The 17,429-nt window shown below is 43.0% G+C and overlaps 1 protein-coding gene across 4 annotated transcripts in view; it reads left to right on the top strand.

The window, feature by feature from the left end:
- Positions 1-17,429, top strand: part of LOC126195209 (sodium-coupled monocarboxylate transporter 1-like) — a 299,461-nt gene that overhangs the window by 131,460 nt on the left and 150,572 nt on the right. For all 4 annotated transcript variants that reach the window (XM_049933729.1, XM_049933727.1, XM_049933728.1 and 1 more), the window contains exon 7: positions 14,485-14,639. In XM_049933729.1, coding sequence (XP_049789686.1) covers positions 14,485-14,639 — 155 coding nt within the window. The remainder of the gene's footprint in view (positions 1-14,484; positions 14,640-17,429) is intronic.

Here is a 17,429-nt window from a genome sequence, read left to right as displayed (position 1 = left end):
ACAAATATGCCTGGCCTTATGTACCCGTCCAGTCCAACGTCAGATCACTGTCACATACGAATACCCCACAAACTTTGAAAGTGCACGATTCGGCCAGTTGGCGAAATGGAGACCCACAATGAGGACCTTTACACACTATGTCAGTTGAACAAAACCCTGTGTTTCACGAGTACTCGACATCTTCGAGCCCGCATCTCGTGGTCGTGCGGTAGCGTTCTCGCTTCCCACGCCCGGGTTCCCGGGTTCGATTCCCGGCGGGGTCAGGGATTTTCTCTGCCTCGTGATGACTGGGTGTTGTGTGCTGTCCTTAGGTTAGTTAGGTTTAAGTAGTTCTAAGTTCTAGGGGACTGATGACCATAGATGTTAAGTCCCATAGGGCTCAGAGCCACATCTTCGTCGGCGCTGTGGTGGGTTCTTACATTTACTTCCGGAGAAGGCCAAGTTGATATTACAACACACAAAAAATATTAGATCTCTTTATTATAATCTGAACAAGATGAAAGAAATTCTTAACTTTGTAAATATCCATGGCCACAGACATGTCGTGTGCATTTATTACGGTCACTGAACACTAACGTATCACTTGATACTGTACGAGATAGTAGTCTTCTCTCTCAAAGAATAACTGGTTATAAACTTTGCTGCTTGGTTCTGTCTGATACAACTCTCGCACTGCTGGCTGTATTGAAACGGTGCTGTCGTCTTCGGTGATGATCGCAGAGTGGACGGAGTGGCACTCCGTTCTGACGTAAGCAAGCATGCTGCACGAGGTCCACGAGAAAGACAGGTCGCGGCGCTTACGTCACAGCACGTAACACTACAGGTCTTACGAGTTGCAGCAGCGACCGTCTCCATCAGGAAGGGAGTTACTATTTGAGACCACACTCTCGATAACATATGGCAGATTACAGGCCTCATTGGCTGCCTTTTCATTGACATACTGATTGCCACCTGGGCCTGGATGTAGCAGAGTTTTCTTGATGTATGTCGGATAAGACTATTAGTGTGACGTCATAAGTTCGAGGCAGGGTTTATATTTCCCGTGGGACCCGGCATGCTGCACCGGTTGCGTATAGAACTCTTGAGGGAGCGTCTGCGCCGGCGTCTCTCATTCATCGTTGCGTCTGGCAACGGCCATGCTTATTTGTGCTTCCGTCACGAGTTACTAACTTTGCCAGGGGACCTCGTTCCTCGGACGTCACCACACTGTTCAAGCGCGTTGTAAGGGGTGATTCCGTGATGATGGAGAAGGGTAAATGTACCAATTCGAGGTAAGGGATCCTGGTCCAAAAATGACCGAGTCGAAAGCTAAGAAAATTGTTTTGATACCTCTGGCAGTGGAATACATGTACCGGTACCGTTTTCGCGAGGGTTGTAGGATAGGCAGCTTGCAGAGATGTTCGTATACTCCAAAACAATGACTCTAAAACGTATGCATTAAGAGCTATGAGCACTTGTTCACCTTCGATATTGTGAAACACATCTTTTCTACTAATAAGTCTCAGTTTTCCATATTTTTGGAGGAAGTAGTATTAGCCAAGCAAGAAAAAATTTCCACTAAATATTACCTCTAAAATTCGTATCTTAAGAGCTATAGGCATTTGTTCATCTTCGCTACTGTGAACACACCTCTTCTACTGAAGTGCCCGTAGTTCCTAAGGCATGCATTTTAGAGTCTATGCTCACCTGAATTGTACGTATTGCACATGAAGATAGGCTCAGACCATGTACGCTTCAATAGCACTTTTTACATATCATAATTTTATTTCTCTCACGAAGCTGGAATGGCTTATGTTTTTGACTTCACCATCACTTGTAATGGCGTGATATTCGTGATGCAACATGTTTTTACTCGGGTATGGACGTGTTGTAGAGTTGTTTTACAATGTTTTCTTCTTTATATTCCTGTAGTTAGGAGTGTTTTGTAGATTAAGCTATATCTATGTGCTTATATTTTCTAGGTCTGAAGATGATCATTGTGATCCAAGACTGGAATTATAAGAAAGAAAGTTAAATCGTGATGCCCGATGTGGTAGTTTTTCACTCCTCTCACTACTTATGACGTCCTTATCTCCTATATCGTGTATTTTGATACTGTCTGCAAAATGTATTGCGAATATAGTTGTAAAGAAGTAACTAATTGAAACGTCATGCCTAGTGCGGCCGTTGTACTACAAGAACAGCGAAAATGTAGTAAGCAAAAATCTTTTCTGATTTCATCATTTTATGGGGGGTGGGGGCGGAGATAGGGGTGGGTAACAACGAGAAAATGTTCTGCAATGGTTTGAAATTATGTGTATAGTTTGTTCCAAGTCGATAAGTGCTCTCATGCTTAAATACTGGATGCTTATACTTGCGCGTGGTTCCTTACGCTTCTTCTTCACCCAATTCCCACCCCTAGGTTGTTCTTACCATCCCCTCCCTCCCCCCCCTCCCCCACCGCCACCCACACACACACACACAGCCCTTCTTTCCGGATAGAAAGTGATACATGTACCATGCACTATTGAAGTCTATCCAGCAGTTCAGGATGAGACGTTGAAGATACACACATAAATACATTTTAATTAGGTACTGAGATTTTGACATAGGGATGTAAATGCTGTAAATTCTACGTAACTGTGACGTTCGCATTAAACAGATTTTGACCCAGCCCGTACACATACTGCTGTTCCGTAAATGCTTTAAGTATCACATAAAAACAGCTGCTGAGTAGAGTAAGAGGAGAAGCATAGGCTTTTTTTAAGTAGCTGCTATTTTCTTATTATTCATACACATATATATAAAGCAATCTAACATTAATTCTCGTAATTATCTGCATGAGTAGATTAATAGAAATTAAGCTTTGTTAGAATACAGAAATAGCCTGCAGTGGTTGTTTCTGCTTGTTAATAACCAAGATGTTCAAAAAGTAACGCAAACTTGTGGATAAATGACTAATTTACAAAAACTGATGGAAGTTGCCTTTATTATGCGATTCATATAATTGAATAAAACGTTGCTTATTCTTAAACACATGTTGCAACACTTTTTGAGAAATTGCGCCGAAACACATATTTCAATTTCTTTCTGCCATTCAAGAATGATATGAGGATGAGCGAAATTTTTAGTATATCTTTACCATGTGCGAATAAATCGGGAGATTGATAAGGCGACTACACTTTAGAAGTCACTTGCTCATGAAAACACTGAAACCCATAGTGTTATTAGCTGTACGATCCATTGCCTTGTCCTGCTGATAATACGTGCAAATGTAGCTGGTCTGCTCCCACAGTGTTCACTAATTATTGCACCGTTTACATTACGTGCAGCACGCACTGTTCATTCTGTCAGGAAATAATGTGATGGATATTCGTGTACCTAATAACAATGCACACCAAACACACCTTACATGCATGCAGGGGCCTCGTGCAGCTGGTGTATGTTTTGTGCTTGCTTATCGTCTCAGTTATGTGACTGGATTCATGATTTCCTTGCAGAGATGTCACAGTTCGTAGTAATTGGCGGAAAGTCATCGAGTAAAACAGAAGTGATTTCTGGCGTTCCCTAAGGTAGTGTTATAGGCCCTTTGCTGTTCCTTATCTGTATGAATGATTTGGAAGACAATCTGAGCAGCCGTCTTAGGTTGTTTGCAGATGAGGTTGTTTCCAGATGACGCTGTCGTTTATCGACTAGTAAAGTCTTCAGAAGATCAAAACAACATGCGAAACGATTTGGAAAAGATATATGTATGGTGCGAAAATTGGCAGTGGACCCTAAATAACGAAAAGTGTGAGGTCATCAACAAGAGTGATAAAAGGAATCCGTTAAACTTCGGTACACGATAAATCAGTCAAATCTAAAGGCCATAAATTCAACTAAATACCTAAGAATTACAATTACGAACAACTTAAATTGGAAGGAACACATAGAAAATGTTGTGGGGAAGGCTAGCCAAAAACTGCGTTTTATTGGTAGGACACGTAGAAAATGTAACATCTACTAAAGAGACTGCCTACACTGCGCTTGTCCGTCGTCTTTTAGAACACTGCTGCGCATTGTGGGATCCTTACCAGACAGGATTGACGGAGTACATCAAAAAAGTTCAAAGAAGGGCAGCACGTTTTGTATTATCGCGAAATAGGGGAAAGAGTGTCACTGAAAAAAAAAGGGGTTTGGGGTGGACATTATTAAAACAAAGGTGTTTTTCGTTGCGGCGGAATCTTCTCACAAAATTTCAATCACCAACTTTCCCCTCCGAATGCAAGAATATTTTGTTGATCCGATCTGCAAAGGGATAAATGCTCGCCATAATAAAGTAAGGGAAATCAGAGCTTGCACGGAAAGACATAGGTGTTCGTTTTTTCCGCGCGGTATACGAAATTGGAGCAATAGAAAATTGTGATGGTGGTTCGATGAACCCTGTGCCAGGCACTTAAATGTGATTTTCAGAGTATCCATGTAGATGTAGATTAGTCCAAATGTAATCTGCACATTCACATATCCATTGAGATGGAGCCATGCCTCATCAGACCAAAACCTACACCATGTCTTTATTGGACTATAAACAACAGAATCACATGCTCAGATAGTCTCCTAAATAGTTCATGTCATGGTCGATTGCTGCGTGCCACACTCCACGCGAGGACGATGTGCTCAGTACTTCTCAGCTTTGCTCAGTCGTTCGTGGAAGTACTGGGCACAACGTGACATACAAGGTGCGTTCCATAAGTAATGCGACCAAATTCATAAAAAATCATTTCTCTTCTTCTTTCGTTTCACCCTCTTTGGGGTAAGCTAGATCAATCATTTCTTTGCGCGTTGTTCTTTTCTTATGGCCCAGTATTTCTTCATTCTTTCTGATCTTCTTTTCCTCTCTTCTTCCGAGATGAAGGGTTTGGACTTTTATGTAGATTTGTCATGGAAAAATTATTTATTGAATATATTCGTACAATTAATCAAAAATTTTCAAAATAGCACCACCCTCTTGCGTCGATACACTTCTGGAGGCGGTGTTTCCATCCCTGGAAGGCATCCTTGAATGCCTTTTCCGGAATGTCCTTTAGAGCTGATGTAACATGCGTCTGGATGCTTTCAATCGTGTCCCAATGTTTTCCTTTCATGACTCCTTTTAACCGAGGAAACGAAAAAAAGTCAGCTGGAGCCAGGTCAGGACTGTAGGGAGGCTGGGGAACCAATGGGGTCTTGGTCCTGGCCAGGAAGTCGTTGACAATGAAGGCGCTGTGACTCGGCGCTTTGTCGTGGTGATCTTTCCACGTGTCCTTGATGTCGCTTCGGCAGTGCGACCCACCTTTTCAGTCTTTCTAGCACTTCTAAGTAGAAAGCTGAGTTCACTGTAGTCCCGGTAGGTACGAATTCGTGGCGGACAATGCCTCTGACGTCTAAGAAGACAATGAGTATGGTTTTGATCCTGGACTTGTTCATGCGTTTCTTCTTGGGACGGGGCGACGATGGGGTGTGCCACTCTGAACTTTGCCTTTTTGTCTCAGGGTCGTACTCAAAAATCTACGACTTACCAGTGATAACTGAGTTTAAAAAATGAGGATCATTTTCACACATTTCCAACACTTCTCGGCACCGAAGCACTAACATGTGCTTGTGTTCGTTGGTCAACACTTTTGGAACGAGTTTGGCACACACCTATTCAAATCTTCGTTCACAATGCGGAAAACGGTTGTTATTGACATGTTTAGAGTTTGTGCTATCAATTGAAGGCTCAGCCGTCTGTCAGAGTTCAAACAATCGCACATTTTCGTCGACTCGTGCGGTTGATGGCCGTCCACTGCGAGGTTCGTCGGTGATCTCCTGAACGACTTGTGCCATCGGAAAACTCGTGATTTGGACAAGCAATCAGTCCCAAGGGCATGCTGGAGTAATGGAAATGTTTCGGTGGCGGACTTCCCAAGTTTAACGCAAAATTTGATAGCGTACCGTTGCTCTACAGAATTATCAATTATGCCGTGTTACATGAACTCAAAACGGGCTTGACGGAAACGCACGTCCTGACTCTCCGGCAGCTGGCAACCGAATGAGACAAAGAGAGTTTTGAAGCTAACACCCCTCTCCACTTAGCCCAGCCGGTTACAACACGCTGTGGTGTACCGTTGCGTCAGAAAAAAATTGGTCGCATTACTTATGGAAAGCACTCTGTATCATTCTTCAGATCGGCAGAATCGTGGTATAAAGGAATTTCACAGGTCCAGTTGCTGTCCTCACAAAACGAGGCAATCTAGCGACCCACTGAATGGGTAGAGAACAGACAAGAATGAGAATTATCAACTTCTTTTGTGCAGTCGCATATTCAATGGATACCTAAAGAATTGAAGATGTAATTGACAATGAAAGAGGAAAATATTGCACTGGTCGACAGACGCAATTCATTGTTTTGTACATCAAAAAAGTATGTTGTGATTAATTTGCAAGCATAGAGCACATGATGAAATTTGTGGCACAAATACTAAAATTTCTGAAGTCATACGCATTTTTACATATGTCAGTTCCAACAATGTTCGATAAACTTGAACGAAGAATATGGAGACTTCATATATTACTGTAAAGTACGTTGGTTAAGTCAAGGGGTGCGATTTTTCGGTTTAAAACCCGCTATTGTTGAATTTATACAAGAAAAAGGAATGCAGGAAGGAAAATCTGAACATCCGGAATGGATTGCAGACCTCGCATTTTAAGTGCACTTGACTGCACACTGCCCACAGTACGACACTGAAAGATCAGAAACAACTTATTTCTGATTTTTCTGAAAAAATCTGTCCATTTCCCTAAGGTCACAGGTGCCGAAGAAGTCGCGAGTTTTAAAGAATGCATTGCACCCTTGAAAGAATTTTCTAAAGGTTTTGAGGACCCTGCCAATCTTACACTTGGTTTAGAGACCGTTTCTCGTTTCAGATGAAACTGCTCCTGCGCATGTGAGGATGTAACGGCTTGATCTGCTGTGTAATTCCCAGTTAGAAGCAAATTCTTTTACGTTAAAAATGTGCAGGAAGAGTTTCCACGCCTCCATAACGATGTTGCGAACGTGACAAAATATTTCAATCAACGCATATGTATGAAATGGTATTTTCGATTATACAACTAAATAAGTTATGATTACGTAGCAAGCTGTGTGCGGAAATCTTTGAAATTGGCTGCGTCTGTCGATAAGCTGACAATCTGTACTAGATGAAACTGCATTACTCTTCAGTGCGCCTAAATAATTAAATAATACCATAAAATTGTTTTGTTTGTGGTCTATGCAGCTGAGAAACATGAAGCCTAAAACCAAGTCATATACAGTGACATTGCTTTGCAGTTTAAATGCGACGCACTCCCATCCCCTCTCTTCCACCTCCTCACGCTCATACTGCGTGGCATAGCGGTGGGGAAACTGTGCAGCCAGGTGAGATAGCTTCGGCACTTGTCAAGGGACACAGCTCCCCTGCTGAATTCCTGACTGTCCCTGGTTTATACACGTTAGGAATAGCAGAGTGCCTGCTACACTTCCTTGAAGAACGCCAGATATTATTTCCATTTTACTCGATAACTTTCCAGCAAACTTCCCGGCAGAATAAGACTGTGTGCCTTCCGCGGGCAAGTGCTCTACCATCTGGGCTACCTAAGCACGACTCACGAGCCGTTCTCACAGCTTCAGTTCCGCCATTACCTCGTATCCTACCTTCCAAACTTCACAAAAACTCTCCTGCAGACCTTTCAGAAGTAGCACTCCTGGAAGAAAGGATATTGCGGAGACATGGCTTAGCCACAGCCTGCAGGATATTTCAAGAATGACATTTCCACTCTGCATCGGAGTGTGCGCTGATGTGGAACTTCCTGGCAGATTTAAACTGTGTGCCGGACCAAGACTCGGTCCCAACTTCGAATCTTGGTCCGGCACAAAGTTTAAATCTGTCATGAAGTTTCACATCGGCACACACTCCGCTGCAGAGTGAAAATTTCATTCCGGAACTTTCCATCAGTTACCATGAACTTTGTGACGGGAAGTCACGAATCCAGTCACAAAACTGAAAAGGGAAATTCTCCATAAATCGCTCTCTGGCACAGCTTTGATGCTACATCAACAGTCTGCGCGCGTAGCACTAAACCAAGCGAATTGATAGCGTACTAGCTCAGTTTCGAATTTTTGCACCCCGTGTTGTTTTTTTCCTTCTGTTGTCAGGGAAGTATGTAACATCAACGACATCTAATTTTTTGTGACATCGATAAAATACAATGGGATTATTGATAAAATAAATAAACATTTCAAATTTATTAATTTTAAATAAACGTTTCAATTCATCAAAGTCGATTTTTCATCACTAATCTTATACAACGTTATACAATTAACAGTACCTGAAAATGAAAGATATATAAATTCTAATATTTCATTGTTTGCTTTCATTTTTTACATTTAAACTCCAAGAGTGATATATAATAATAGGAACATTCGAAGCATAAAAGTTCAGAGCACCACGAGTAACGTGCCACAGTAGCATTTCTAGTGTGAATATCATTGCCTCGTTAACATTGTGCTTTGGCGATAATTTCGTGGTAAACAAAGCATACTAAAGCATTTTCTCGAAAACTGGAGTCTGCAATTGATTACAAATCCAGGCGTGTATTTTATTAATTGCTTCGGTTCTACTTATGATTACCGCTTGCTGTGCAATGAGAACAGGACACTTCTGCAGTAGTCAAATGTAATTCTTCACCTGTCAGTAAAATTATGCGTCGGAGGGATCAGAGAACGGCATACTCTTTGGCGGAATTACTTTTAATAAACACGTCCATGTTCCGATTTCATCGATAACCACTCCATCGCTTAAGGAATCAATCATGTATAGAAACGGCTCCATATATACGTAATATCACAAAATTATGTCCAAAGACCGTCGGTAAGTATCTTTTATGAGCTTTCCAGGTTTTGTAGCTGTTGTGTACACATTGTGATGCGGTTCCATTAACTGATTTACGTCTTGTTGGACTCGAGGACCAAATTTGCACTGACTTCCTGGACACAAACAAAAACTGTTGGTAACAGTTTTCCGGAAAGTTAAGCCCTATGTGTACAAGAGCACAAGCTCACAAGTACGAAAGAGCTATCGCGATACAGATGCCAGGTGACGAGTGGACAGTCGATTCGAAACAAACATAAAATCATCGACTCGTGGGTGTTCGATAGTTTTACGGAGGCTAGAAACAACGGACATGCGGCTACTATAGGAAAACTGCGGCAGTGCCCAATGCTGTTTCGGATAGTTTTGAATTCAAGATATCAAATGCCTGGTGCGACTCATTCAAGGGGGAGAACAGAATTCAGCACCGTCATGTCGTTAAATACATCAGCACCAAAGACAAGCGTACGTTTGATGAATTATTGGGAACAGACTCCTTTAACATCAAACCTCCACTACTATTCCTGAAGTCAACCATTATTTCGTTACAAGGACGGATCAAACAGAATGTATCACGTCGCTAGTAAGAGAGTGTCATCGTTTTGATGTGAGAAGGTTACGGAAATAGACGTCGGCCAACTGAAACAACGAAATTATCATCAGTTTTTGGACAAAATTTTGAGACCTCAGATGAAAGTGGAGGTGCTTCTCTACATTATTGGCTCTTGAGATGAGCAAAGCTATTCATCCTTATACGGCGGCGTAGTTGTCGATGAAACTGGATTATCGATGTGTCCATTAAAAGCAATTCCGCCATGGTGAACGCCGTTATGTCATCTCTGCGAAACGTATTTTTAGTGATAGGTAAAGTTCTACATTCGTCCATTACAGAAGTGCTCTTTTCTCATGGCATAGCAAACGGAAATCACAAGTAGAAGCTGTGCAATTAGTAAAATATACGCGTTCAAAAAATGGTTCAAATGGTTCTGAGCACTATGGGACTTAACATCTTAGGTCATCAGTCCCCTAGAACTTAGAACTAGTTAAACCTAACTAACCTAACGACATCACACACATCCATGCCCGAGGCAGGATTCGAACCTGCGACCGTAGTAGTCGCGCGGTTCCGGACTGCGCGCCTAGAACCGCGAGACCACCGCGGCCGGCTATACGCGTTCATTCGTAATCAACTGCAGGCTCCAGATTTCGAGAGAATGCTATGACATGCTTTGTTTGCCGTTATATTATCGTCAGATTGCGAGGTATATATCAACGTTAACGAAGTTGCTTTTCTTATTGATATTCATTCTAAAACAATTGCTCGTGGTGCTTAGAATTTTTTTTTACTTTGAATGTCTTTATGATACATATCATCCTGAAGAAGGTAATGGTTCTCTTGAAATATTAATGTAAAACATGAAAGCAAACTATGAAATACTAGAATTTATAAGTGTCATTTTCAATTACTGTCACTTACATAAGGTTGTATAAGATTAGTGGCCATAAAATGTATTTTGATAAGATTTGGAATGCTTAATTCTTTCATCAATAATCCCATTGTATTTCTCGACGTCGCAAAGAAAATACTGATGTCGTCGATGTTACATACCTCTGCAACAACAAAAGAAAAAGAAAATTCTCATACGATTGTATTTGAACACGGAACGCAAATATTCGAAACTGTGCTCTTAGCTAGTACGCTAGCGACTTGCTTGGTTTAATGACGCACGAGTGATTTGATGAAGTACCATCAAACCTTTAACTAGCATTTTCTCGGGAACTACTGAGTGTTGGCACCTAAGGCAAAACAGGTTCACCAAACGAAGTTTCGACTGTGCCAGAGGTCGACTTACGATGGCTTGCCCTTGTGGGACGAGACTCGGGAGGACGACAATTCAAACCCGCGTCCGGCCATACTGACTTAGGTTTTCCGTGATTTCCGTAAATCGCTTCAGGTAAATTCCGGGATGGTTCCTCTGAAAGCGCATGGCCAATTTCCTTCACCATCCTTCCCTATCCGGTGGAACCGATGATCTCTCTGTTTGTGTTTCCTCCCCTTCCCCAAATTAACCAACCAACCAACGAGACTCCATAGGCATGCAATTTTATGATAATACGCTTGTGAGGAACAATGTCAAAAACCTTCTCAAAATCTAGAAATGTGGAATCAGTTTGAGATCTGCTCTCAATAGGGGATTATTCACTACTAGTAAAATATTAGGGTAGCCGAGAGCGCTAACGCGCTGCTTCCTGGACTCGTCCCCGGATCGAACTCGCCCGGCGGATTAACGACGGCGGCCGGCGTGCCAGCCAGCCTGCCTGGATGTGGTTTTTAGACGGTTTTCCACATCCTACTAGGTGAATACCGGGCTGGTCCCCACGTCCCGCCTCAGTTACACGACTCGCAGACATTTGAAACACATTCACACTATTTCACGATCTACAATAGTCGCAGACAGCTGGGGTACACTAATTCTGTTCCGGGGGGTATGGGATGTCGACAGGAAGGGCATCCGGCCATTCCTTAAACTTAACCGTACCAAATCCGCACTTAACCGTGCCGACCCTGCGCAAAATGCGGGATAAAGGCAGTAGCGAAAGAAAGAACTCGAAAGAAGTAAAATATTATGTGCTATTGGGCGTGTAGAAACCCCACGTTTCGTCCCAATTGCTCACAACAGATGGCTATGAAACTTCGGGTTTCTCAAGAAAATTCTTTCAATCACGGCACAATAACGAGTATATTTTAATAACTATGACATTTCTGGCGTGAAAGATACATTTAAAAAAAAAAAGAAAAAATCTGCCATATGGTTGCGTCACTTGCAAGTTGTTCATTTTAACTATAAAAATGGCAATAATTATTATTAACCTGTTGAAAGACGTACGGAAATGTGTAAAGCTCCATCTGTAACAATATTATCGTTAGCTATACTTTTCTTTAAAATTGCGAGGCAAACTAGTGAAACTGTAATATCGTTATCACAAAATCTGATATGCAGCAGTACAACTTGAATTGAGTAAACCCATATTCTCACATGCCAGTATTCAAACATTTTCTGGAGCTTCCTACTATCGGATGTGTCAGTATTCAAATAGAGAACAAGAAACGGAAATTAATTACCCTCCCTGCAAATTATGAAAAATCAGTTCTCTTATACCTGCCTGAGAATTTTAAAATATTCGCTAAAGTCTCCCAACGATTATTCTGTACGCAACAGACAACTTACTTCGTCTTGCCGCTACAACTTCGTGACCAGCAACAAGCTAAAATAATTCAAAAGAAATACTGCGATCCGTGCAGCGTGCAATGCATGGTCACAACTACTGATGCAATGACTCCTGTGTTTGTTCTCATACAGAAATTGAATGATGAGGAGGGGTTTGTTCAACTAGCCTTAAGCGGTGAAAAAAATGAAAGGAAGCAATAAAAACTTTTAATTTACAATTTCCTGAAAATGAAGATTCATACATCAACAAACTTTACCCAGACATTTCTTTTCCCTGAACAGTTTGAAAACTTTAATTGTACCACAACGTTTATAATTAATAATCACACAACTGCTCACAACAAAGAAACAAATATTGCTGTCAATGTACGAGGGTCACTCCAAAAGAAATACACTCTATTTTTATAAAAATACAGTTTTCATACTGCATGTGTGAAAGTTTTACATTGTGTAGATACAGCCTTCCCGCTTGTTTTCAAACTTAGTTCAACCTGTTCCCGTGAGTGGCACCGTCACAGCATGTCTTCAAGATGGCTGCTACATTTGACGTTCGTCAGAAGCAACGTGCTGTCATAGAATTCCTGTGCTGTGAAAACGAGACAGTGGGAAACATCCACAAGGGGTTGAAAAAGGTGTATGGAGATGCTGCTGCCGATCGCAGTACAGTTAGTCGGTGGGCAAGCAGGTTACGTGACGAAAGCGGGCATGGCAATATTGAGGATTGTCCTCGCAGCGGCAGGCCTCGTACTGCACACACAAAAATGTTCAAATGTGTGTGAAATCCTATGGGACTTAACTGCTAAGGTCATTAGTCCCTAAGCTTACACACTACTTAACCTAAATTATCCTAAGGACAAACACACACATCCATGCCCGAGGAAAGACTCGAACCTCCGCAGGGACCAGCCACACAGTCCGTGACTGCAGCGTCTGAGACCGCACGGCTAATCCCTCTCGGCTACTGCACACACTCCAGACAATGTGCAGAGAGTTAACGAATTGGTGACTGCTGACAGACGCATCACAGTGAACGAATTGTCACGCTACGATGGGATAGGGGAAGGAACTGTTTGCAGAATACCGTAAGTGTTGGCGTTAAAAAAGGTTTGTGCCAGGTGGGTTCCCAGGATGTTGACAGTGGCTCACAAAGAAACAAGAAAAACGGTATGCAGCGAACTTTTGGAACAGTACGAGAATGGTGGAGATGAATTTCTTGGAAGAATTGTGACAGGTGATGAAACATGGCTCCATCATTTTTCACCAGAGACGAAGAGGCAATCAATGGAGTGGCATCATGCAAATTCACCCAAGAAAAAAAAAATCAAAACCACACCTTCTGCTGGCTACGGTGTTTTTCGATTCGGAAGGACTCTTGCTTGTGGACATCATGCCAAGTGGAACCACCATAAATTCTGATGCATGTGTGACGACACTGAAGAAACTTCAACCTCGACTGAGTCTTGTTCGACCACATCGGCAAAAGAAGGATGTTTTCCTGTTGCACGAATATGCACGGCCACATGTCAGTCAAAAAACCATGGAAGCGGTCACAAAACTCGGATGGAGAACACTGAAACACCCGCCTTACAGTCCTGACCTGGCTCCATGTGACTATCATCTCTTTGAGAAACTGAAAGACTCTCTTCGTGGAACAAGGTTTGAAGATAATGACTCCCTTGTGCACGCTGCCAAACATTGGCTCCAACAGGTTGGTCCAGAATTATACCGTGTGGGTATACAGGCGCTGGTCCAAGATGGCGTAAGGCAGTTGAGAGGGATGGAAATTATGTGGAGAAATGAAAATATTGTTCGTAAAGGATGTATCTACACACTGTAAAACTTTCAAACATGTAGAATAAAAGATGGATTTAAAAAAAATAGTGTGCATTTTTTTTTGGAGGAACCCTCGTATGTATACACAAATCTGACAAAATCCGTCCAGTGCGCAAGCAAGCAACAACTACGTGCAGCAAAAAGGCAATGCAGGTTATCTCCACGCCAGACTGCGTCCGACTGCTCTCAACAACTGTTCGCTCGGTACCACTCGCGATAATAATATCTCAGATTCAGAGTTTGTCTATTCACGCCACAAGCAGCATCAGCGGCCAACTTTCTAAAAAATAAGAACGACCAACTTCACACTTTTTGAAAAACCTATGGTACTTGAACGTTCCACCCTGTTCAACACACTCTTTCATGAATGGATTTGCGGAACACGATGTGTGATTGAAAGAATAAATGGATCTCCTTTGCTACAGTGATGTGAGGATGGTACGACCCTTTGTTAGAACCTACATACCGTGTAATTGTTGCTGACAGCTGTCTGAGATGTGATCATCCAGTCAGATGTGCTTCTGTTTGGCTCACAGGGCGGCATCAAGGCAGTGGTGTGGACGGACGTGGTGCAGACGGTGTTCATGTTCGGCGGCGTGCTGCTGGTTATCTTCAAGGGTACCGCCGACGTCGGCGGCTTCGGCGTCGTCTGGAGTCGCAACATCGAGTACGGACGCATAGAGCCTCCAGTGTGAGTGCGTCTCTGGCCTCGCCTAGGGAACCTATACAGTGTGGCCAATGGCGGCTAAGAGCTCTAGATGTATATTTTTACCTGTTTTTTGTAATTGATGGGTCCTATTTTCGCTTTCACAGTCGTGTCGATAATACACTACTGGTCATTATAATTGCTACATCAAGAATAAATGCAGATGATAAACGGGTATTCATTGGACGAATATATTATATTATAACTGACATGTGATTACATTTTCACGCAATTTGGGTGCATAGATCCTGAGAAATCAGCACCCAGAATAACCACCTCTGGGCGTAATAACGGCCTTGATACGCCTGGGCATTGAGTCAAACAGAGCTTGGATGGCGTGTACAGGTACAGCTGCCCATGCAGCTTCAACATGATACCACAGTTCATCAAGAGTAGTGACTGGCGTATTGTGACGAGCCAGTTGCTCGGCCACCATTGACCACACGTTTTCAGTTGGTGAGAGATCAGGAGAATTGGCTGGCTAGGGCAGCAGTCGAATATTTTCTGTATCCAGAAAGGCCCGTACAGGACCTGCGACATGCAGTCGTGCATTATCCTGCTGAAATATTGGGTGTCGCAGGGATCGAATGAAGGGTAGAGCCACAGGTCGTAACACATCTGAAATGTATCGTCCACTGTTCAAAGTGCCGTCAATGCGAACAAGAGGTGGCCGAGACGTGTAGCCAATGGCACCCCATACCATCACGTCGGGTGATACGCCAGTATGGCGATGACGAACACACGCTTCCAATGTGCGTTCACCGCGATGTCACCAAACACGGATGCGACCATCATGATGCTGTAAACAGAACCTGGATTCATCCGAAAAAATGACGTTTTGCCATTCGTGCACCCAAGTTCGTCGTTGAGTACACCATCGCAGGCGCTCCTGCCTGTGATGCAGCGTCAAGGATAACCGCAGCCATGGTCTCCGAGCTGATAGTCCATGCTGCTGCAAACGTCGTCGAAGTGTTCGCGCAGATGGTTGTTGTCTTGCAGACGTCCCCATCTGTTGACTCAGGGATCGAGACGTGGCTGCACGATCCGTTACAGCCATGCAGATAAGATGCCTATCATCTCAACTGCTAGTGGTACGAGGCCGTTGGGATCCAGCACGGCGTTCCGCATGACCCTCCTGAACCCACCGATTTCAGATTGTGCTATCAGTCATTGGATATCGACTAACGCGAGCAGCAATGTCGCGATACGGTAAACCGCAATCGCGATAGGCTACATTCCGACCTTTATCAAAGTCGGAAATGTGACGGTACGCATTTCTCCTCCTTACAAGAGGCATCACAACAACGTTTCATCAGGCAACGCCGGTAAACCGCTGTTTGTGTAAGAGAAATCGGTTGGAAACTTTCCTCATGTCAGCACGTTGTAGGTGTAGCCTCCGGCGCCAACCTTGTGTGAACGCTCTGAAAAGCTAATCGTTTGCATATCACAGCATCTTCTTTCTGTCGGTTAAATTTCGCGTCTGTAGCACGTCATCTTCGTGGTGTAGCAATTTTAATGGCCAGTATTGTATATAATGGAATGATGACAATGAAAATTTGTGTCTGTCCGGGAGTCGAATCCGGATTTCCCGTCTGTTGCGAGCGGTCGCCTTTACCACTTGGTAAAGGTGGTTGTTCTGGGTACTGATTTCTCATGATCTATGCACCCAAATTGCGTGAAAATGTAATCAAATGTCAGTTCTAGTATAATAGTTTTGTCCAATGAATACCCGTTTATCATCTGCATTTTTTCTTGATGTAGAATTTTTAATGGCCAGTAGTGTATATAAAACAGTGACTCTACCTTGGCAGTTTAACGCTGCATCAAAGGGGATTTAAACAGCGCAAGTGGAGTCATTATTTCCTATGTTATCGACATGGCACAGAGAACGCAAAGTGGAACCTTCAAGATTCTGCCCTACCAGGTGACAGCTTTTAAGTACAAATACTGACTCTACATTAGATTAAAAATGGTTCAAATGGCTCTAAGCACTATGGGACTTAGAACTACTTAAACCTAACCAACCTAAGGACATCACACACATCCATGTCATAGGCAGGATTCTAATCTGCGACCGTAGCAGGAGCGCGGTTCCAGACTGAAGCGCCTAGAACCACTTTGCCACAGCGGCCGGCTACATTAGATTATTCCACGATGCACACTACATGGAAATGTGGGTGACACCCTTTTGTATATCATTATTGATATTCTCTTGATATTTAACTGATAACTGACAGAACAGGACCCAGCTCTTAACTGTCACGTTACATACACCGTCTGATCAAAATTATCTGGACTACTATTAGCAGATATACAGGGTGTTACAAAAAGGTACGGCCAAACTTTCAGGAAACATTCCTCACACACAAATAAAGAAAACATGTTATGTGGACATGTGTCCGGAAATGCTTAATTTCCATGTTAGAGCTCATTTTAGTTTCGTCAGTATGTACTATACTTCCTCGATTCACCGCCAGTTGGCCCAACTGAAGGAAGGTAATGTTGACTTCGGTGCTTGTGTTGACATGCGACTCATTGCTCTACAGTACTAGCATCAAGCACATCAGTACGCAGCATCAACAGGTTAGTGTTCATCACGAACGTGGTTTTGCAGTCAGTGCAATGTTTACAAATGCGGAGTTGGCAGATGCCCATTTGATGTATGGATTAGCACGGGGCAATAGCCGTGGCGCGGTACGTTTGTATAGAGACAGATTTCCAGAACGAAGATGTCCCGACAGGAAGACGTTCGAAGCAATTGATCGGCGTCTTAGG

This window comes from Schistocerca nitens, chromosome 7 (genome assembly GCF_023898315.1).
Source record: "Schistocerca nitens isolate TAMUIC-IGC-003100 chromosome 7, iqSchNite1.1, whole genome shotgun sequence".
Taxonomy (NCBI): domain Eukaryota; kingdom Metazoa; phylum Arthropoda; class Insecta; order Orthoptera; family Acrididae; genus Schistocerca; species Schistocerca nitens.
The sequence above is the reverse complement of the archived record's forward strand: the minus strand, read 5'-3'. Positions and strand labels throughout refer to the sequence as shown.